The 18,252-nt window shown below is 37.7% G+C and overlaps 2 protein-coding genes across 2 annotated transcripts; both read left to right on the forward strand.

The window, feature by feature from the left end:
• The first annotated feature begins 9,681 nt into the window (after window positions 1-9,681).
• Window positions 9,682-13,744, forward strand: LOC120460000 (uncharacterized). The gene has a single exon (XM_089128900.1). It carries the CDS (start codon window positions 11,660-11,662, stop codon window positions 13,742-13,744), a length of 2,085 nt encoding a protein of 694 aa, XP_088985026.1. The 5' UTR covers window positions 9,682-11,659.
• Window positions 13,710-16,405, forward strand: LOC120473832 (uncharacterized). The gene is made up of 6 exons (XM_039663872.2): window positions 13,710-14,001; window positions 14,111-14,219; window positions 14,420-14,503; window positions 15,001-15,511; window positions 15,744-15,903; window positions 16,201-16,405. Exons 1-6 carry the CDS (start codon window positions 13,806-13,808, stop codon window positions 16,344-16,346), a joined length of 1,206 nt encoding a protein of 401 aa, XP_039519806.2. The 5' UTR covers window positions 13,710-13,805; the 3' UTR covers window positions 16,347-16,405.
• Window positions 16,406-18,252: the final 1,847 nt, after the last annotated feature.

The raw sequence follows: 18,252 nt of genomic DNA on the forward strand, positions 1-18,252 counted from the left end.
GCATCTTTATGTTATGACTTTACTTGAGGAGGCACATCATCATATATTCATTATTAACTAACCATACACTAACATCAACTAATGGCTTGTTAATGCATCTTTATGTCATGACTTTACTTGAGGAGGCACATCATCATTAATTCATTATTAACTAACCATACACTAACATCAACTAATGGCTTGTTAATGCATCATTATGTCATGACTTTACTTGAGGGGGCACATCATTAGTAACTCATCATTAATTACTCCTAAAGTAACATGAATTCATGACTTGTTAATGTATCAATATCATTTCTTGTCTGGGCCCTTCAAGAGTACATGTTTAAAAAATTATCAATTACACGTGCTATACATTTTCAGCTCTTCTAAATCAGATATAATTTGGTCTTTTTCTGTGGATTGTAAAGAAGTGGAAGAGCAGAGGTGCTGTGCCCGAATTTGGATGGATAAGGAACTGTACAGTTGGAGGAAAGTGGACACATTTTGAGGGGGGAAGAAGACTAACATCCGACTGTAATATGATATAAAGACATTAAACAAATCTACAAAATAACCACAGAAATAACCATCATCTGTGCTAACACTGATTTTAATTTTGAAAATTGCATCTGTTAAATGTATATATTAGTGTAGGTTTTTCACTCTTGATGGCAGAAGGGCATCACTTAAAACGGAATGAGATTACTCAATTTTTTATTGATGCATTTTTGTGTGTTCAATGAGTAAGGCTAAATGTAAACATTGCAAGACATTCACTGATGCTTGTGACAGTTGCTGGTGGCAAATTTATGAACAATTTTACATTGTGTGCCCTTTTAATACATCTTATCTTCTAATCTAGAGCATGTTTGATTTAGTTTACTCCATAGTGTTAATTAATACATTAATTAACAAGCATGTACTAACGTGTAGTTAAGATGGTATATTCATGCAGGAATTCATATGACTCATGTCGTAGTTAAGGTTAATTGTTCATTATTACATGTCTTAACTCATCATTAGTTCATAGTAAAGTAATTATTAATTCAGTTATTAGTACATGATTATTCATGTACTGTTTTTGTAAAGTGTTACCCCTTACAATTGACTCAGGTGTTTGATTAGGGCTGGAGCTGAACTTGAGGGCCAGAATTGAAAACCATTGGTTTAGACCAGGGGTGTCCAAACTCGTCCCTGGAGGGCCACTGTCCTGCAGAGTTTCGCTCCAAACCTGATAAACTCTCCTGCCTGTAGCTTTCTATTAATCCTGAAGACATTGATGAGCTGGTTCAGATGTGTTTAATTAGAGTCCCAGATAGATATAGCAACCACCTAAATAATGTTATGAAAATCAATGTTAGTGTGTACATTTGTTATTCAACATCACTTTTGCTCCCATAATTAATGTAGATTTTTTTTTTAAAGATTTCATCCAAAAGCCAACGGTAATTGCATTGAATCATTGTTACAAAGTGGTGTTGGGTCAACATTAGGGCTGGGCGATACATCACGTGCCATTGTTATCATATATCATTGTGACATTGCTATGCGCATCTCTTCAGTAAAGCCGGTTCCTTGATTAGTAGTAAATCTCCTTCACCTGCTTTCAGATTGAAGATATGATGCAGATATGAGTGTTAAATTAACATTCAAGAGTGTTAAAGTTAATGAGATGATTAACTGATTAATTTAGTGATGATTGAGCATTATTGAAGACACCTGATGTTAAAAAGCAGAATCACTGAAGGAGAAAATCACAAATTGTAAGTCACCATTATGGCGATCAGTGTTTGCTTCAGTTGGGCTCTTGACCCTTATACTTTCACTTTAAATTTTGTTTGTCTGCTGTTGTTGATTTATAACAGTCAAATGAACAAAGAAAAGTGTGATCTGATAGTGTTGGTTATTTTTTGGCATAACCATGCTTTGATCTGTATAATGAAACTTAATTAGATGATGTGATATCCTTACGTTAATAATCCACTAGGTGGCACTCAAGCGCCTTAGCTGAGAGATATGCTGTAGTAAAAGAGTGAAGAAGAAGAGTGAATGCTGAGCATGTTATTCTGCTTGTGCATAAATTATTAAAAAGTTTATTAAGAGAATTCTAATAGCTTGTGCTTCTTGTGATGAAGACATAACAGATGATTTGGTTTAACTTGTTAGCAACTGCTTTGTGATGCTACAGCATGTGATTATCAGTATTTTTCTTATAATCCAAAATATTTAATTAAAATTGTTCTGATCAAAACACTTTCAATTGAATTTATTTACAAACACAGACATCAATAATCAGCCTGTGAATCTCAACAATGGTGACAATAATAATCCATGTTGCAGTGGCTGCCACCAATCACAACTCATTAATAGCTCCCTTAATGCATTGCTGTATAAATAAATTATGATCTGAATTGTCGAAGTAATTTATTTTTCCTAATTGAATATTCTGCTCGTCACCATTGTTAAGATGCATTGACTGAATCTTGAGGTCTGTGTGTGCCTAAAAGAAAGATTTGTTTTACTACTTTTAAGAAATCCATTATATCTAAAATTCTGTATATTTAGGCAGAATCACAGTTATGATGTAACCAACAGCACATATCACAAACATAAAATTCAAATGATGATTGTCATAATATAACCAACACCATTTGATCAATTTTGTTCTTTGTTCATCCTCGGATACAACAGCCAAACAAGATCTAAAGTTAAAAATACAAGGGTCAAGAACCCAACTAAAGCAAACACTCATCGCCATAACAGTGGCTTACAATTTTAGATTTTCTCCTTCAGTGATTTTGCTTTAGGTGTCTTCAATAATGCTCAATCATCACTCAATTAATCACTTAATTATCTCATTAACTTTAACACTCTTGAGTGTGGACTCATATACACTCCCAGGAGCAAATTAACACTGGAGTTTTTGCTGTGTAGCTTCCTGATGTACATGAATAAAAATGAGCACAAAATGTGATGTCTGACCAAAAACGTGTTGGTACTTTGGGTGTTATTGGTCGTACAATGAGAACTAATATGTTGTTAGTATAGTGAGTATTTAGAGTATGTACGCCCTTTCTTACATATGTACAGTGATGGTCCAGTGGTAGAATTTTTGCCTAGCGTGTCGAGACTCGGGAGATTCGGGGTTCTAATCCGCACTCGTATAGTTTTTTTTTCCCCCCTCATCAAAACCAATTATGTTTATCAGTGGTTGAATTGATATAATGTTTATCAGTGGTTATATGATTTGATGAGGGGAAAAAAAATATACGAGAGCGGATAAGAACCCATGAGAAACAGGGACAAGTTTGTGAGAATTTAAAAAAAAAAATTATTTCACCGGAACGAATCTCCGCAAAGGATTGAAGCGCGTTTCCGAGAGAAGACAACAGATTTCAGTGCTAGATTGCCTGTTATTTATCCCCCCCCCCGTTATTTATAAAGTTAAAATAAATGTTTTTTTTTATTGGTATTTTGATATTGGGGAAATAACATTGATGATATGTGAAACACATCCTTGATACTTGATTCAATTTCTAAGGAGTCCAGGTTTTGTATTTTCCTGTTTTTGTAAAACATCATGAGATATCAGTTTGGTAGATTCTAATCTTATTTTTAGGTTATGTCTGACAGGTTTTTATACACTAAATTGAATTTTTTTTTTATGTTCATTTGGTTAAAAAAAACTTCATGGTCAGAATGTAATTGGCCATAATACATTTTGTAGACTAATCTTCATTTTAACTATTGGCTACTGTCTGTTAGTCCAAAAAATGTCAGTAAATCTTAGCTTCTGCATTATTTAAGCTTTTACTTGAAACTTGCCATTTTTTATTATTAATACTATTGGCTCTTACAACAGATTGTTTGTAATGTTCCTCATTAACTGCTTTGAATAAAACTGTCTGCAGAATGAATAAACCTTAATATAACAACAGAATAACAGGTCTTCATTTCCCATAATGTTGTGTGCTTCCAGAAATGTTCCGGTGCCACCCTTTTGATGTTAAACTGAGTAAACAGAGCAGTCACAATAAGTTTGTGTGTGCGTGTCAAGTGAGTGATCGGCCAAACCTCCAAATCTGCTTAGGAGTGAGAGTCTATGAAGATCTCTTAAAGGTCCTATATGTAACTTTTTTTTATAAAATGAATCCTTTTTTTATTGCCTGTGTTTGAATGGGTTGTAATCACACATTGCAATGATCCACTTTTTGTGTTATGTGTGAGCAAAACCACCCTAGAATGATAAAAATCCACTCAGTGTTTTTTTTAAAATCTCAATAAATCATATCCACTGTCTCAGAACAAGCTGTTCTAAGATTCAGCTCTTTGTGACGTAGAATTGAGCAAGGGGTTTGATTGACAGTGTGGTTGTGGTATAGACCCGCCCTCGTTGATCTGTACACCATCCTCCATTGTTTCAACAACAGCCGGTAAAGTCGCCTAGAAGTTTTCTGGGATGGGATGTAATAAGGACATACATACAGTAGTTTTCACTTACTTCCGACATCAGAGCCACTGAAAACACACTGGATGTATTGTATTTTGGAAGTTTAAGTGGCGCCTTTCCTTCGTAAATAAGTTTGTTTGAGCAAATCATTTTCTGACTGACTGTTTTGTAAACGAGGGTCAATTGAAAGTAGGTCTTGTTTCAAAGTTAATTCTCACGTGTGGATCTTTATCTACTGTTCGTGGTCCAACAACACCTCCAGTAACAGTAAGTGTATTTTATGACTTTTGAGGAAATAGTCATTTCAGTCGATGTCAGCCAATTCAACAACAAATGCGTCTAAAGTTGTTGTCATTGTCGTCGTAGGATGTCTATGTATATAATTTAAACTTTGTTTGTATAGTGTGTAACCACACGTTTGTAAATATATATAAAGATTAAAGATTTTTAAAGATATTGTATTAAAAACTGCATATATGTTCTTGTTTTGTAACATTAGCCATCTTCTCACATTTGCCACAGAAGCACCTGTATGACAAGTAAACATGACGCAACAGGTCCCTCACATAAATGTAATTTCGCTTGTACGTAGCAAACTTTATCACAGTATGTGTTTGTAGTTTCAAAAAATTGCGCCAACGTTAGTGTTTGTGTGTGTCTATGTGTGTGTTTTCCATCTCCATAATTTCAAAGGGGACGCAATTTCAATTCTATAAATATAAATGTATCAAATAACCATACCGAGACGTACTGGTCCATTCTCATTTGTGTTTATTCTGCCGGAGTCTCTTCGTCATCTGGGTCTGATCAGAGACTATATAAATAGTATATATATATATATATTCCAATTCAAACATGTACGGCTGAAAGACATTCAAAACAGTGGGTCTCTCACTCTCAGCCATTCTGCTTAGACCGACTGCCATAGGTATGCAAGTGACACCCTCATCCAAAGGCAGGGCGGGGATATGCAGTTCAATTCCATTTAAGGTCGTATGTACTAAAACAGCTCTTTTTAAAACAGGCCCCAAAAATGACATTTTCAAATGGCTATAATAAATTAACTGTGGGGTATTTTGTGCTGAAACTTCACAAATACATTCAGGGGCCAATATTACATCTTGTAAAAAAGGGCATAATAGGTGCCCTTTAAAGAGGTATTTCTTCCTGATTCTACCTACAAGTTATAATTTTGTTGTTGTGAGCTACTTCTATCAATTTGATGTAACATAACACAAGACAATGTTGATTTAACTTAATTGAGTTACATTGACCCAGACAATATCCATTCAAGCTCAAGGTGGACACATTCAACACATGCACTACTTCTCCCTTGCAATTACAATGAGAAAATGTAATTTGTGGTTATCAAACACATTGAGTTGCATCAAAGTATAAATCGCAATTGACAGCACTACAAATCAGCACAATAGTAACCAAAAAATCTAATAACAGAAACCCCTCTAAATGTCCAACTGAACATTAAACATTAACATAAACTTCCACTATCTCTTTACACTTCCTCCCTATATTTACTCTCCTAATTTAGAAAAAACATAACATATTTAAACAAAAATAATGACTTTAATCACTAATCTTGGAACTCTGATACGCGTTTACTTTACTACGCGAATAGCGCATTAAAAAAGAGATCTCTGTCTGATAAAGTCGTTATTTTTGTTTGTTTTTGTGCACAACAAGCTACTGATCCGACGTTTGGCAAAAAGACTTCAAAGCTTGTATAAAGAAAAATGTAACATCACATGATGCAGTGTATCAGAGCTTGATTCGTTTTGCCATAACCATGTGATGTCAGAGGCTTCGTTTCCATATTCAGATTCAAAAATAGCGCAAAACCCTTGAGCAGGTTTCGAGTGTCATGCTCTTCTGTAGAAAGCAGATTCATAAGAATTGTTTCTTTAGGCCTACAAGTTCATTCGTCCTATTTATTTATTTATTTATTTTTTTCAAAAATTCATTCATACAGTTGTTGTGTAATATCTAACCCCAGATAGCAACATTGTTTCGGCCTCATTAACTTCAACACTGCTTCAGTGTTCATTTTTAACACCCTGTAGTTGGACCCATATGTACACCAGGAGTGTTAATTTAACACTGGGGATTTTGCTGTGGGGGACAAGGGCACTTCCACCGCAGTGAACAAAGTATCTCTAAACTCTAAAAACCTTTATCGCCATTTTTATTGCCAAAAAACAAAACAGATCTTAAGATATTTATTGTCTTCTTTTATTTACAGTTAACTTCAGGCTGTGTGGCTTTAAGTGAGTTATAGTTATTATGTTTCATTTTCTGAGAGTGCAGGCATGATGTTGAACCAACATCACATTTTAACATTGACTCAAAGCCAATGATTTATGGATGAAATTTATGAATGGAATTTTTTTTTTTTGCTGACGCAAGAGATGTTGATTCAATACAGTTAGCATTGACACATTAACATTATTTTTATGGTTGCTATATCTATCTGGCACTCTAATCAAACACACCTGAACCAGCTCATCAATGTCTTCAGGATTACTAGAAAGCTACAGACAGGAGAGTTTATCAGGGACAGGGTTGGAGCGAAACTCTGCAGGACAGTGGCCTTCCAGGACCGAGTTTGGACACCCCTAATATAGGGTTTTGGGTGGATTTCAGGACTTTTCAATATGTGGAGAGGAGAGATGGGGAATGAGATGTAAATTTAGACAGTACTTGGGTGATCAACTCAGTGTGATTGTGTCTCGGATGGGAATGCTATTTTTGCGAGAGTCCAAATGTCAAATTTCCTTTGTTTTCTCACCCTGCAAACACGTCTAATTGGGGCCCACATGGGCCTCACTTGGGCTGGTTGGGCTTCGGCTGGGCATGGGCTGAGAGTGGGCTTTGTTGTTGGGCCCCACATGGGCAGTAAATGGGCTGGACTCCACACCAAATTCAAAATTGCATGATTATGTCAGACATGGATATTTTATTTACAGCCACTAGGTCCAAATTGTATACAAATTGCATTTGAGCAATTTATAAAATAAATTTATTTATAAAACTATTGAGCTATTTATATTTTTGAAGCCATGTCAATTTAATAATGGTTTTAAGCACTATATAAATTTGAACAGACAAGTTTGACACAGGTTTCCCCACAAAATGTTTTAAAACCGTAAGCAGTGCATACGGAAAGCCCCACCCCCATCACCGAGCGAAATTTTGCCCAGCAACAATTTGAATTTGGCGCCTTAGTCTGCTGTCCGTTGAGGAAGGACCCATAACGGTGTTGTGTGTGGACAAAGACAGGTAAGAATCTGCTTTAGTACATAAAAACGGGATGAATTTACTGTATGACATGTTAACCAAGCTTTTTTTTGGAAAGTAACGTTATAGTTAAGACTAAGAGGCAAGTAACTTAGCTTTTAGCAAAGGTAAACCAGTTAACTTAACCTACGTTAGTCGTAGCTTTGGCAATAAACCTGGTTAAAGCGTAGCGTTGAACATGCGAGTTTAATTTATTAAGTTAAGCCAAGATTATGCATGTTGAGCTTATTTTGAGTGGCTGGCTTTAATATAAGAGGGATTTGGTTGTGGAGCTGTTGGCAAGGCATAGCAAGCTGTTAAACAATTTCTCCACTTTTACCAGCTGGTAGCATTTTAATGTTTGCATTTATTGAATTTACAGTTAAAGAAAAAACACTGATGGAAGTCCATATGAATGTCAGCAATGTTTTATCGGTGGGGGTTAGCAGCTATTCCCGCCCGGATTTGAATCCCATGGCCGCGCGCGAGCAGTCAGAGAACAGTTTATAACTGCTGCATTACGAATTCACCTTTGGAACAAATTGTGACTTAGAAGGGGTTTCCATTGTAATAATAAGGGACTCATTTATATATGTTTATTTGTCTGTTACATCAAGGCAGCTGTCTGTGTGAATTGTTTATTTTGGATTAATCGTCGGTGTTTTCCAAAGTTCCATATTTTCATGTATCTATTATAAAGCCTCATTTGATCGGTGAATGACTCCTGGGCGCATATAAATTAAGAACGAGCCGAGAGAGATAGAGCCGGCCGGCCTCGAGCGCGCGCTACCACACCGTATTCAAACAACACTACCGAGGCGAGCAGAGAGTGAGAGCCTCGCCCGGCCGTGCGCCCACACTCTGGCCGTCTTCAAGGAGCGCTGTCTTGCAGTCTTTCCCTCGCGCATATTAAAAGAAATCAATAGGCCTATTTCACAAAAATGGCCGTCGAGACTGGAAGTAGGGTAAACTCTTTTCCGGTGAAAGCGCTACCAGCTAACTTAGCAGTTGCAGTCGGAGGACAAATGCCGAGGTCAAAACTGGTCCGTCCTGTTGCATACCTTTTAATGTTTCAAACCAAGGAAGAACCATATTTATAACTTCACAGCTTTTCGTGTTTTGAGGGCTTTCATGGAACAACTGGGGCGAAGTCAAATCACGGCAGATGCAGGTAACAGTTAGTGTAGTGTTGATGCCCGGTTCGGGACCAATGCTTTGACAAAACATGTTTATATTGCACTTGATTATTATCCGATTTTCACGTTAGGCACTTTTATTTATTATTAATAAGTATTGGCAAATTAAAATTGTTTGTAGAAGATGTTTTCTGTAACTTTATTTCCTTTTACCATGGGTGCGCTTTGCCAGGCCTGTTGTTTACTCGTATGTGGAAGCAAGGGCTGGAACATTTATTAAACGTGTAGAATACTTTCAAATCCGTCACATATATTCTTTTAAATTCTGACGTTCGTGATCTAAAATAATAAACATATTAGAATAACTTTTAAAGTTGTGTGAACACGAAGCAGTTTTTAATCGTGAGTGGGAATTGAAAACCAGGAGTAGATCGGGAGCGGAGTGACAACAGAACTGTAAGAGTGGAGAGAGGAACGTGCTTTAGCTCCAGTCCAGGCTTTGATTACATCTCGCTTAGCAGGATGAACATCCCGACCCATTCAAACTGAAATTGAGACATTTATTACACTATTTGAGAAATGTAAGCATATTTACGGCCTTAAAATAATGAAAAGGGTCATTTAAGACATAAGGACAGGGGGACCCTGAAATTGAGGGAAATCCGTCGTACTCCCATAGCGACGGATGACTTGAATCCCTGTATATGAAGTGTAAATACTGAATATAAAATTACATACCTAAATATATTGTCTCAGATTTTTAAATATATGAAAATTGCTTGTGTAATATGAAATATATTGTATTAACACCATATAATTCTGTTAAACCATTTATGATAATTCACATAGGCCCTATAGGGAATTATATTTTCTTTTCATTAGGGGACCCCAGACAGTAAAATATTGTGTAACATCATGCTTTTTTTAATCACTAATTAATCCAGGAGATTGCATGAAATAAGTGAGTGATGTTACATTTTTTTTTTAATCATGATTATATTTAACTGTCTGGGGTCCCCTTATGAAAATATAATTCCATATATATGATTTTTTTAATAAAAGCCACTATTAGATTTCACTCATAGCCTACAATCAGACATCATTTCAATGTGTGTATTGTTTTTCGATATATTAACGGCGCTGAATGTGAGCAGTTATCAAGTGTCATGCCACTTAAATGAATGGATCTTTTCACAGCTCCCTGAAAACTATCAACAAAACTTAAATATACAAGCTTGTTTAAAATGATCATTCTTGAAGAATATTTCAAATGGCACTTAGGCTTTTGCATCTAAATGCTTCATATATAAATATATGTGTGTGTATTCTATATATGTATAAAAATATACAGACACGCATATATAAAATATTAAATAATATTATATATTATTTACATCAGGTAACGTTAGTGAAGTGTTGGTCACCTAAGCTATCGCTGCAATTAAACTATTATCTTCCAATAAACATTTAGTAAACCTAGCGACATAACATTTAACTACAGACTAGATTCATGAAAGGTCGGCTAATATGTAAGAGTAAAAAAAAAAAAAAAATACAGTAATTTCTAGGGGTGGGAATCTTTGGTCACCTCACGATCCGATTCCAATTCTGGAAGTCACGGTCAGATTCCAGAACGATTCTTTATATACCACCCCATTAATTCATTAGTTTATATAATTAAGTAGGCCTACTTTTTTTATAATTACACATTTTATACAAAATAATTAGAACAGTTGTATGTTAAGAATTTAAACTAATTTAACTTCAAAACATACAAGCAAGTAGCAAATAATAAAGAGGAGCATAGAAACTATAACAAGCAACAAACAAAAAGTGCTTTCACGAGCCTATAGATTATCTGAACGTTTTCTATTCAAGAACTGTGAGGGAATTTTCTTCATCTTTAGCCTGTTATTTTTTTACTTTGACAACATAGACTGCGGGAGATCTATTAAGCTGCACGCATGCATCTCTTTTGAAATATAAGAAGTAATGGGGTTTGTCCTGTCTGGCTGTGTTTCCGTTAATTTTGCACAAGTACATTAAACCACGGAGACACACAGCTACATGCGCGAGCAATCTACACAAACAAAGCGTGCGTGAGGATTTGAAATTGAAAGCAGTCTTCCGTTAGTGAGGTTGATATTTTAAATATATAAGTCCACTGCATTCCAAACCACATAAATGATGACTCCGTAGAGCATTCGTAAGGAAAATACCGACGGGCGAGACAGCACACTTCAAGTGTAACATCAAACAAAGTGCGCGTCTCTCAAAGCGCGTGCAATGAAGTCTGTGAATGTCCTCGTAATTCGCTTCAATCTTTCCAAACTTTATGAAAGATTATTTTACGTAAGGTTCGAGTGGTGTATGTAGGCCTACAGTAGCCTATGTGAGGAATTGGAAGCAAGCAGAATACGGGGTGTTTCTAAAGCAAACTCAGCATCATCGCACATCTGGTTAAAAACTAGGCTCAGAATCGATTCTGAAATTCTCAGAATCGATCCAGAATCGGAACTATTGGCGGCTCCACGACACGCGTTACTTCCTCATTCCTAAGTTCCTGTGTCGGTCTATGGGAGTGTTGTAACTCTCTTTCTCCATGGCTCTGGTGTAGCCCACTGTACTGTACTGCTACTAGAAGAACTGTTGGTGAAATCAGCCACATTAATACCAGCTTTAACAAACTATATGATTTGCAATTGCACTCTATAGTTTGTCATTTCCGAACCCCTGTATTCATAACTAAAAACTAAAATGCTTTTTATTTCTTTTTTTTCTCCTTTTTTTTAGAGAAATAATGGAGTATTCAGAGAGAACTAAAAGGAGGAAAATATCAGCAAAAGTGGAGGAACATTTGCGTCTCCTTGAAAATGAGTCTATGATTGATGATTTGGTGGCACATGAATCTGAATGCCCACTGGATGATTTGTTAGAGCATACTGAAAGTGAAGATTCTACAGACACTTTCTACGATGCTTGTGATCAGAACTGTTTTGAGTCAAGCGATTTAGAGGAAGATTTTTTCTCAGATTCTTTTTATGATTTTAACCTTTCCTCATTCGATGATTTGGATTCTGAAAACTGGATGCCAGGTGATATGCCTGGTTGTGATAGTGACAGTGATTTGCATGGAGATGAATGTTCTGACATAGAAGAAGACAATAATAATGATTCGCTTGGGCTTGCAGAGTGGGCTGCAGAATTTAACATTCCACAAACAGCGCTGTCTGCACTTCTTAAAATCCTACGGAGGAAGGGCCTTGATATCCCAATGGATGGCAGAACTCTTATGTCAACTGACAGATCTTGCAGTGTTGCAAATATGTCTGGGGGGTCCTACTACCACTTTGGAGTCGAAAATTCTCTCAAAGCTGAACTAACATCTTTAGGACATTTAGCAAATGTGACTGATACTCTCACACTCCGAATTAATATCGATGGATTGCCCTTATTCCGTAGCTCCAGTATGAGTCTGTGGCCGATTCTGGGTATGATTAAGGAAATTCCCGAGTGTAGTGTCTTCGTAATTGGAGTGTATTCGGGTGCATCTAAACCCGCAAATGTGCAAGAGTATTTACAAGAATTCATTGTAGATATGAAAGCTGTTTCTCAGAGTGGAATTGTGTACAATGGTGTACATTTCAGGGTACCATTACCCGATGCTTTTATTTGTGATGCACCTGCTCGTGCTTTTCTTAAATGTTCCAAAGGCCATACAGGCTATTATGGGTGTGAGAGGTGCACTCAAAAAGGCCAGTACATTAATGGGAAGGTGGCCTATCCTGTAACATCAGCAGAGCTTAGGACAGATGAGCAATTTGGGAGGCAAGGCTATCAGCACCACCAACTGTCAACCTCCCCACTAAATGAGTTGGGTATAGGTCTAGTGACCAGTTTTGTGTTAGATTATATGCACCTTGTGTGTTTGGGGGCAATGCGCAAGTTAATATTTCTTTGGCTAAAGGGGCCACTAAAATGCAGGCAATCTATGAAGTTTTTTGTTGTAATGTCAGCATTTATGGTTTCTATCAGGCAATATTTACCTAGCAATTTTGCAAGGAAACCACGATCCTTGTTCGAATTCAGCACATGGAAAGCTACAGAGCTGCGTCAATTTTTACTTTACACTGGTCCTGTTGTTCTCCTCAATAATATACCCACTATAATGTACAGAAACTTTTTACTTCTATCGGTATCTATGAGAATTCTCCTGAGTCCTGCCTTATGTTCTTCTTCTGACAATGCTGAGGAGATTTTGAAACTCTTTGTAACAGACTTTGCTGCAATTTATGGCAATGAATTTGTCAGCTATAACATACATTCCTTGATCCACCTAGCTCAAGATGCACGTAAATTCGGCCCGTTGGATAGTGTTTCAGCTTTTCCCTTTGAGACATTTTTAGGTAAACTGAAAAAACTTGTCCGTCGGCCTCAAAACCCTGTCCAACAACTCGTCAGGCGAATCCATGAGAAGCAGAAAGTGGCAAGCCAAAAGACCACATCAGTTTTCAGCCCACTCAAACAGCTCCACTTTTCTGGACCAATGATTAATTCAGTTGCAACATGGGAACAATACAGGCGTTACAATGATGGACAGACACTGATCTCCTCCTCTCGTGGCGATGACTGTTTTTCTGTAGGGAGAAGGATTCTTATTGTGCGGAACATTTTGTCACATTCTGGAACTGTTAAAGTCCTGTGTAATTTCTTTGAAACTGCCAAATCCTTTTTCACCTATCCAATGGACTCATCGCGTCTTGGAATTCTTTTTGTTTGTAATTTATCTGAAGACTTGCAGCTGTTACCTGTGGAGGAGTTAAAAACAAAAATGGTGTTATTACCACACAAGACTGGATACGTGGCACTTCCACTCCTGCACTAAAGTGCTAATTATTTGTTTCATTTGTTTAAATTTTTTTGTATGTATTTGTTTTTCTTTAAGCATGTTACCTTTCGGGATAGTTGAATTTATAAATGGTGGGGGATTGGCAGTTATACCAACCAAATGGTTTGTCGGGCCTGAGGAGGATGAATGCTACTGGCCACCAACAAGGATGAACATGGCAAAGGCGGTCATGGAGCAACAGGACCCTCACACTGACTGGGCGACATACAAGTTGACTGTCAAGAGAAAAGTTGGTAATGTGTCTATTTGTATGAGATTATTTGACATGTTGAGTTCACTGTTGGTTCGGTTGAAATTAGCTCTGAATTAAACTAATTGCCACTCATTTGTCTGTCTCCAAAGCTACGTATGAAATTGCCCGCAGAAAATTAGTGGAGTATGAGCAAAACACTGATGTACCAACCGAGTCTGATTCTACAGTGAAGACTGGAAGGGGGAAGCGCAAAAAGAGGTGAGGCTATTGATTTTGAACTACTGCTTCTAAATGGATGATGAACATTTTATTTTCCCAATGACACAGGAAGGTAAAGTTTTGTTAAGTGTACTTGGCTCAAAGCTGTCTAAACATGGTAGGTGGACAGCAGATACACAATTAACCAAAAAAAAAATGCTTTAGCTCATTGATTGGGCTTGTATATTATACATTTCTAGGCGAGTGATTTTGTCTAGTGAGGATGAGGATGATGACAATTGGTCCGGCAGCCAAATCAGGCCTACACCTCCATCCACCCTCAGGTAATCACCTCCACACTGTTAAATGTTTTACCATTTTAGTGATGAGTTTCCTCAGGTTGGATGGTTAGATTCTTGGCTTTTTTGTGTAAGTTTGTGGTCTTTGAACAGTGTTTAACAAAACACATATTTTTTTGCTTGGAAAGAAAGAAACCAAGATGATCATGAACAACTAGAATAAATCACTAATCTTATTCCTGGACAGAAGTGATTAGAAGATCTGGACCTGTTTATTCTTATTATAATTGTTTCCAGCAGACACAAAACGTTGAATTGGCTCAACTACAATAGATTTGTTACAGAATACTGGCACATCTCCAGAAAACAAATAAGTTGACTCAACTAAACTTTTTTTTTTGTATTACAGACAACATATTTTTCAGTTCGTAATGTTATTCATAAAAGTTGAATCAAAAAGAAAAAGCTAGGGGAAATTAGTACTACTATTTGTTTTTGTTATTGCACAAGATTTTTACAGTGTGAATTTTTGTACGGTGTAGATCTGTGCTGACACCTCCACTGCCTCCATCCACACTCGGATCTTCACCTCCACTGCCTCCAACCAGATCTTCACCTCCACTGCCTCCAACCAGATCTTCACCTCCACTGCCTCCAACCAGATCTTCACCTCCACTGCCTCCAACCAGATCTTCACCTCCACTGCCTCCATCGACACCCCGATCTTCACTTCCACTGCCTCCATCTGCTAGGCCGACACCTCCACCACCTCCGGGTACCCTTAGATGGCCAGTGTTTCAACCCATTACCATGTCACCAGAAACCCCTCAAAGACAAATCAGGGACAACATGTTTGTTCGCATCTTAACACTGCTTGAGGAGATGAAAGAGACACAAAAAATCCAGGGGAGGATACTACAAACGCTGCTACAACAGCGTGGCAACATTAGCACCACCGTCTCTTCTATCCCAGAGGGTTTCCCCCTAAAGACAGTTAGGGATGTGGAAATCGTGGAAGAAAAACTGGCAAACCCGAACTTCATGTCCGAACTGGTATGTTTGTTAAGTCTAGGGTAATTTTATTGGGGGGCTTGCAGTGAATTTGATCTGAAATTATGTTTTATTAACAAAGTTCGGGAGTTGTAAAGTTCAGTATGAATGCATGTACTGTTACACCCCTAGCTCACACCCATGCTTCTGGCAGCTCTTTCATGTTGAGTGGTTTACTCCATTAAGCAATATACTGTAGATAAATTTTCTTTGTATTGCCTTTGTTCCCCCTCAGGTTGCAGCTGTGACTGACATAGGGGGGGCGACTGTTGACGAGGCCACAAAAAGGATGATGACCTTCCTCCTAGACCATGGCCTATCCAGGCAGTATAACTTTGTGGGCCGAAATGGGAAGAGAGAGTTCAAGGCCTTAAAACTGTATGAAGTAATATATGGTAGGTGTGCATGTGGATGATGTGTCAAGTTGTATTGATAATATAGTGTCACAAAACCCTAACATTATAAACATGTCAATTTTTTTAAGTTTGTGAATGGAGCATGTGTTGTCCTGGCTGAGAATTGTGTTCTCACATTTCTCTCAGTTGCTTAGCTTGTGTATTATTAGAAATACACACATTCTCTTGAACAATCTTAGTTTATATAGCTCTTTTCTAAACATAGTTGTCTTTACAGTCCTGGCTAGTTATGTTGCCACATATTAAGTAACTGAGCGTTATATTTGTTTCTTGAAGGAGGCTTAAAGAAAAACGCCATGACCAGCCAAATCACCCGTAAAGATGCAGAGAAGGCGGTCTCCAAGTGGCTCATCGGTGCTAGAGACCGGGGGGGTAATAGACAGGCCCGACAAGCAACCCCTCAACAAAGACTTCAGGCTTGAGAGTGAGGGAACACTGTGCAAAAGCATGTTAATTTTACTTAAATAAAAATGAAATTTTATTACTGGTCTCTTTGTTATTGTAGTTTGTTTAACCCAAGGTGTTCGGGTCTGTGGGACCCGTTTTCAATGTTTGCTAAAAGAAAAAGTAACGCGATTTATTAATTCTTCTAACTCAAACTTATTGGCCATGGCTTATTTTCTGTGAAGAACATAAAAAATAACTTATTTTCAATGACTGCACATGGGACACCCTCCTACACAACTATTACAAATGAGATGTTCAGGTCTACTGAACCCAAGTGTAATATTTGTTGGTGCTATGAAAGTGTGTCCTCCTCATTACTGGGCCTGCTGTGTGTGCAAATGTTCTTTCTGCACCTGCTATTACCACACAAAAAAAGAACTTTCACCTGTTCTGATTAAGTTGTAAGAAATGAGCAACAATAATGATAAAATCTTGTTTTTATTTTTTTTAAATTATTCTTATCTCAGAGGGGTAAATACGAATACGAACCATAAATTATGTATACCATTGGTAAAATTGAGCTCAAGTAAACATCTGTTAAATAGTTTTACATAAATTGTTAAGGCTGTATTGATTTAAGTCTAATAATGTGGTGAGTCCACCAGACCCAATAATATCTAATTTGGGCTGACTGTAACCCAAAAGGGTTGACCCTAACTGTATGGGCTGACTGTAAAATAAGCCCCGAAATGAATTTGATAGCCCATAATAATAGTGGTTATTAATGGTAAGCAGGGACCCATAATCAGCCCACATGGGGCCCAGCTAGTGTGGGCCCCAGATGGGAGAAACCTGGGTTGCCCATGTGGATTTTAGCTAGGGCCCATGTGAAGCCCACCTTCAGCCCATATGGGCCTGCCCACATGGGGCCACCATGGAACCCCCGGACAAAATTAGCTGGGCCCCATCTGGGCAGCCCAAATGGGGCCCACTCACCAGCCCATATCCAACCCTTATGGGCCCCACATGGGTGTGTTGACAGGGCAGAGTCACTCTCTCTTCCAGTTTACCCAGTCTTACATTCTGTAAATATCCATACCTTGTTTCCACTGAAAGTCAAACATTGATCTAGTTTTATAGTCAAATAACCACTTTAGAATGGGGTGTGTCATGAGACGGATAACAAGGCAGAAAAGTTAGACATAATATCCTCCAGTCTGCATATTGTTTGAAGTACTTGATATCATCACATGCTTTGTGTTAACTCTTCCTCACGCCTTGACACCTAAGTCAACAACACGCAGACACATCAAGATTCAGCCTATGCATCTCAACAATGGTGACATGCTTCAAGCAGGAATGCATACCTGAGGAGATTCCCCTTCCATGTAAAGCACTTGTAAAATGTGACAAATTATTATTATTAATATTATTATCATCCATGCTGGGAGTGATGAGTTTAATACTATGGGGGCTCCCAGCATGGATTTCTGCATGTCACCATTGTTGAGATTAACATGCTAATTCTTGATGTCTGTATGCACCTCTTTCATTTTTACTGTGAATATATTTTCAGTATGACAAAATTCAGAATGATTGATCTCTGGCAAAAGGTTTTGCTGTTAAAAATGTGTTACCTACAATTGGCCCAATTCTGGGTCCCGTATGGTTATTGTGTGTAATGCACCTTGGTCCTATTAGCACCCAATTGCAAACCATGTGAGCCCATATGATTAACATCTAAATCAGGGATGGGCAACTTCAGTCCTGGAGAACCAATGTCCTACAAAATTTAGCTTCAACCCTAATCAAACACACCTGAACATGCTGGAAGTTACAGGCAGGCGATTTTTTCAGGGTTGGAGCTAAACTCTGTAGGACAGTGGCCCTCCAGGACCGATGTTGCCCATCCCTGATCTAAATGTACCCATCATGTGCTCC

Source organism: Pimephales promelas, chromosome 3 (assembly GCF_988280905.1).
Source record: "Pimephales promelas chromosome 3, fPimPro1.hap1.1, whole genome shotgun sequence".
In the NCBI taxonomy this organism is placed as follows: domain Eukaryota; kingdom Metazoa; phylum Chordata; class Actinopteri; order Cypriniformes; family Leuciscidae; genus Pimephales; species Pimephales promelas.

Bases quoted from the DNA above. Each gene is read 5' to 3' on its own strand.
- LOC120460000 (XM_089128900.1), top strand. From the start codon at position 11,660: ATGGAGTATTCAGAGAGAACTAAAAGGAGGAAAATATCAGCAAAAGTG.
- LOC120473832 (XM_039663872.2), top strand. From the start codon at position 13,806: ATGTTACCTTTCGGGATAGTTGAATTTATAAATGGTGGGGGATTGGCA. The intron at 14,220-14,419 runs GTGAGGCTATTG...ATACATTTCTAG, and splicing joins AGGGGGAAGCGCAAAAAGAG to GCGAGTGATTTTGTCTAGTG. The intron at 14,504-15,000 runs GTAATCACCTCC...TGTACGGTGTAG, and splicing joins ACACCTCCATCCACCCTCAG to ATCTGTGCTGACACCTCCAC.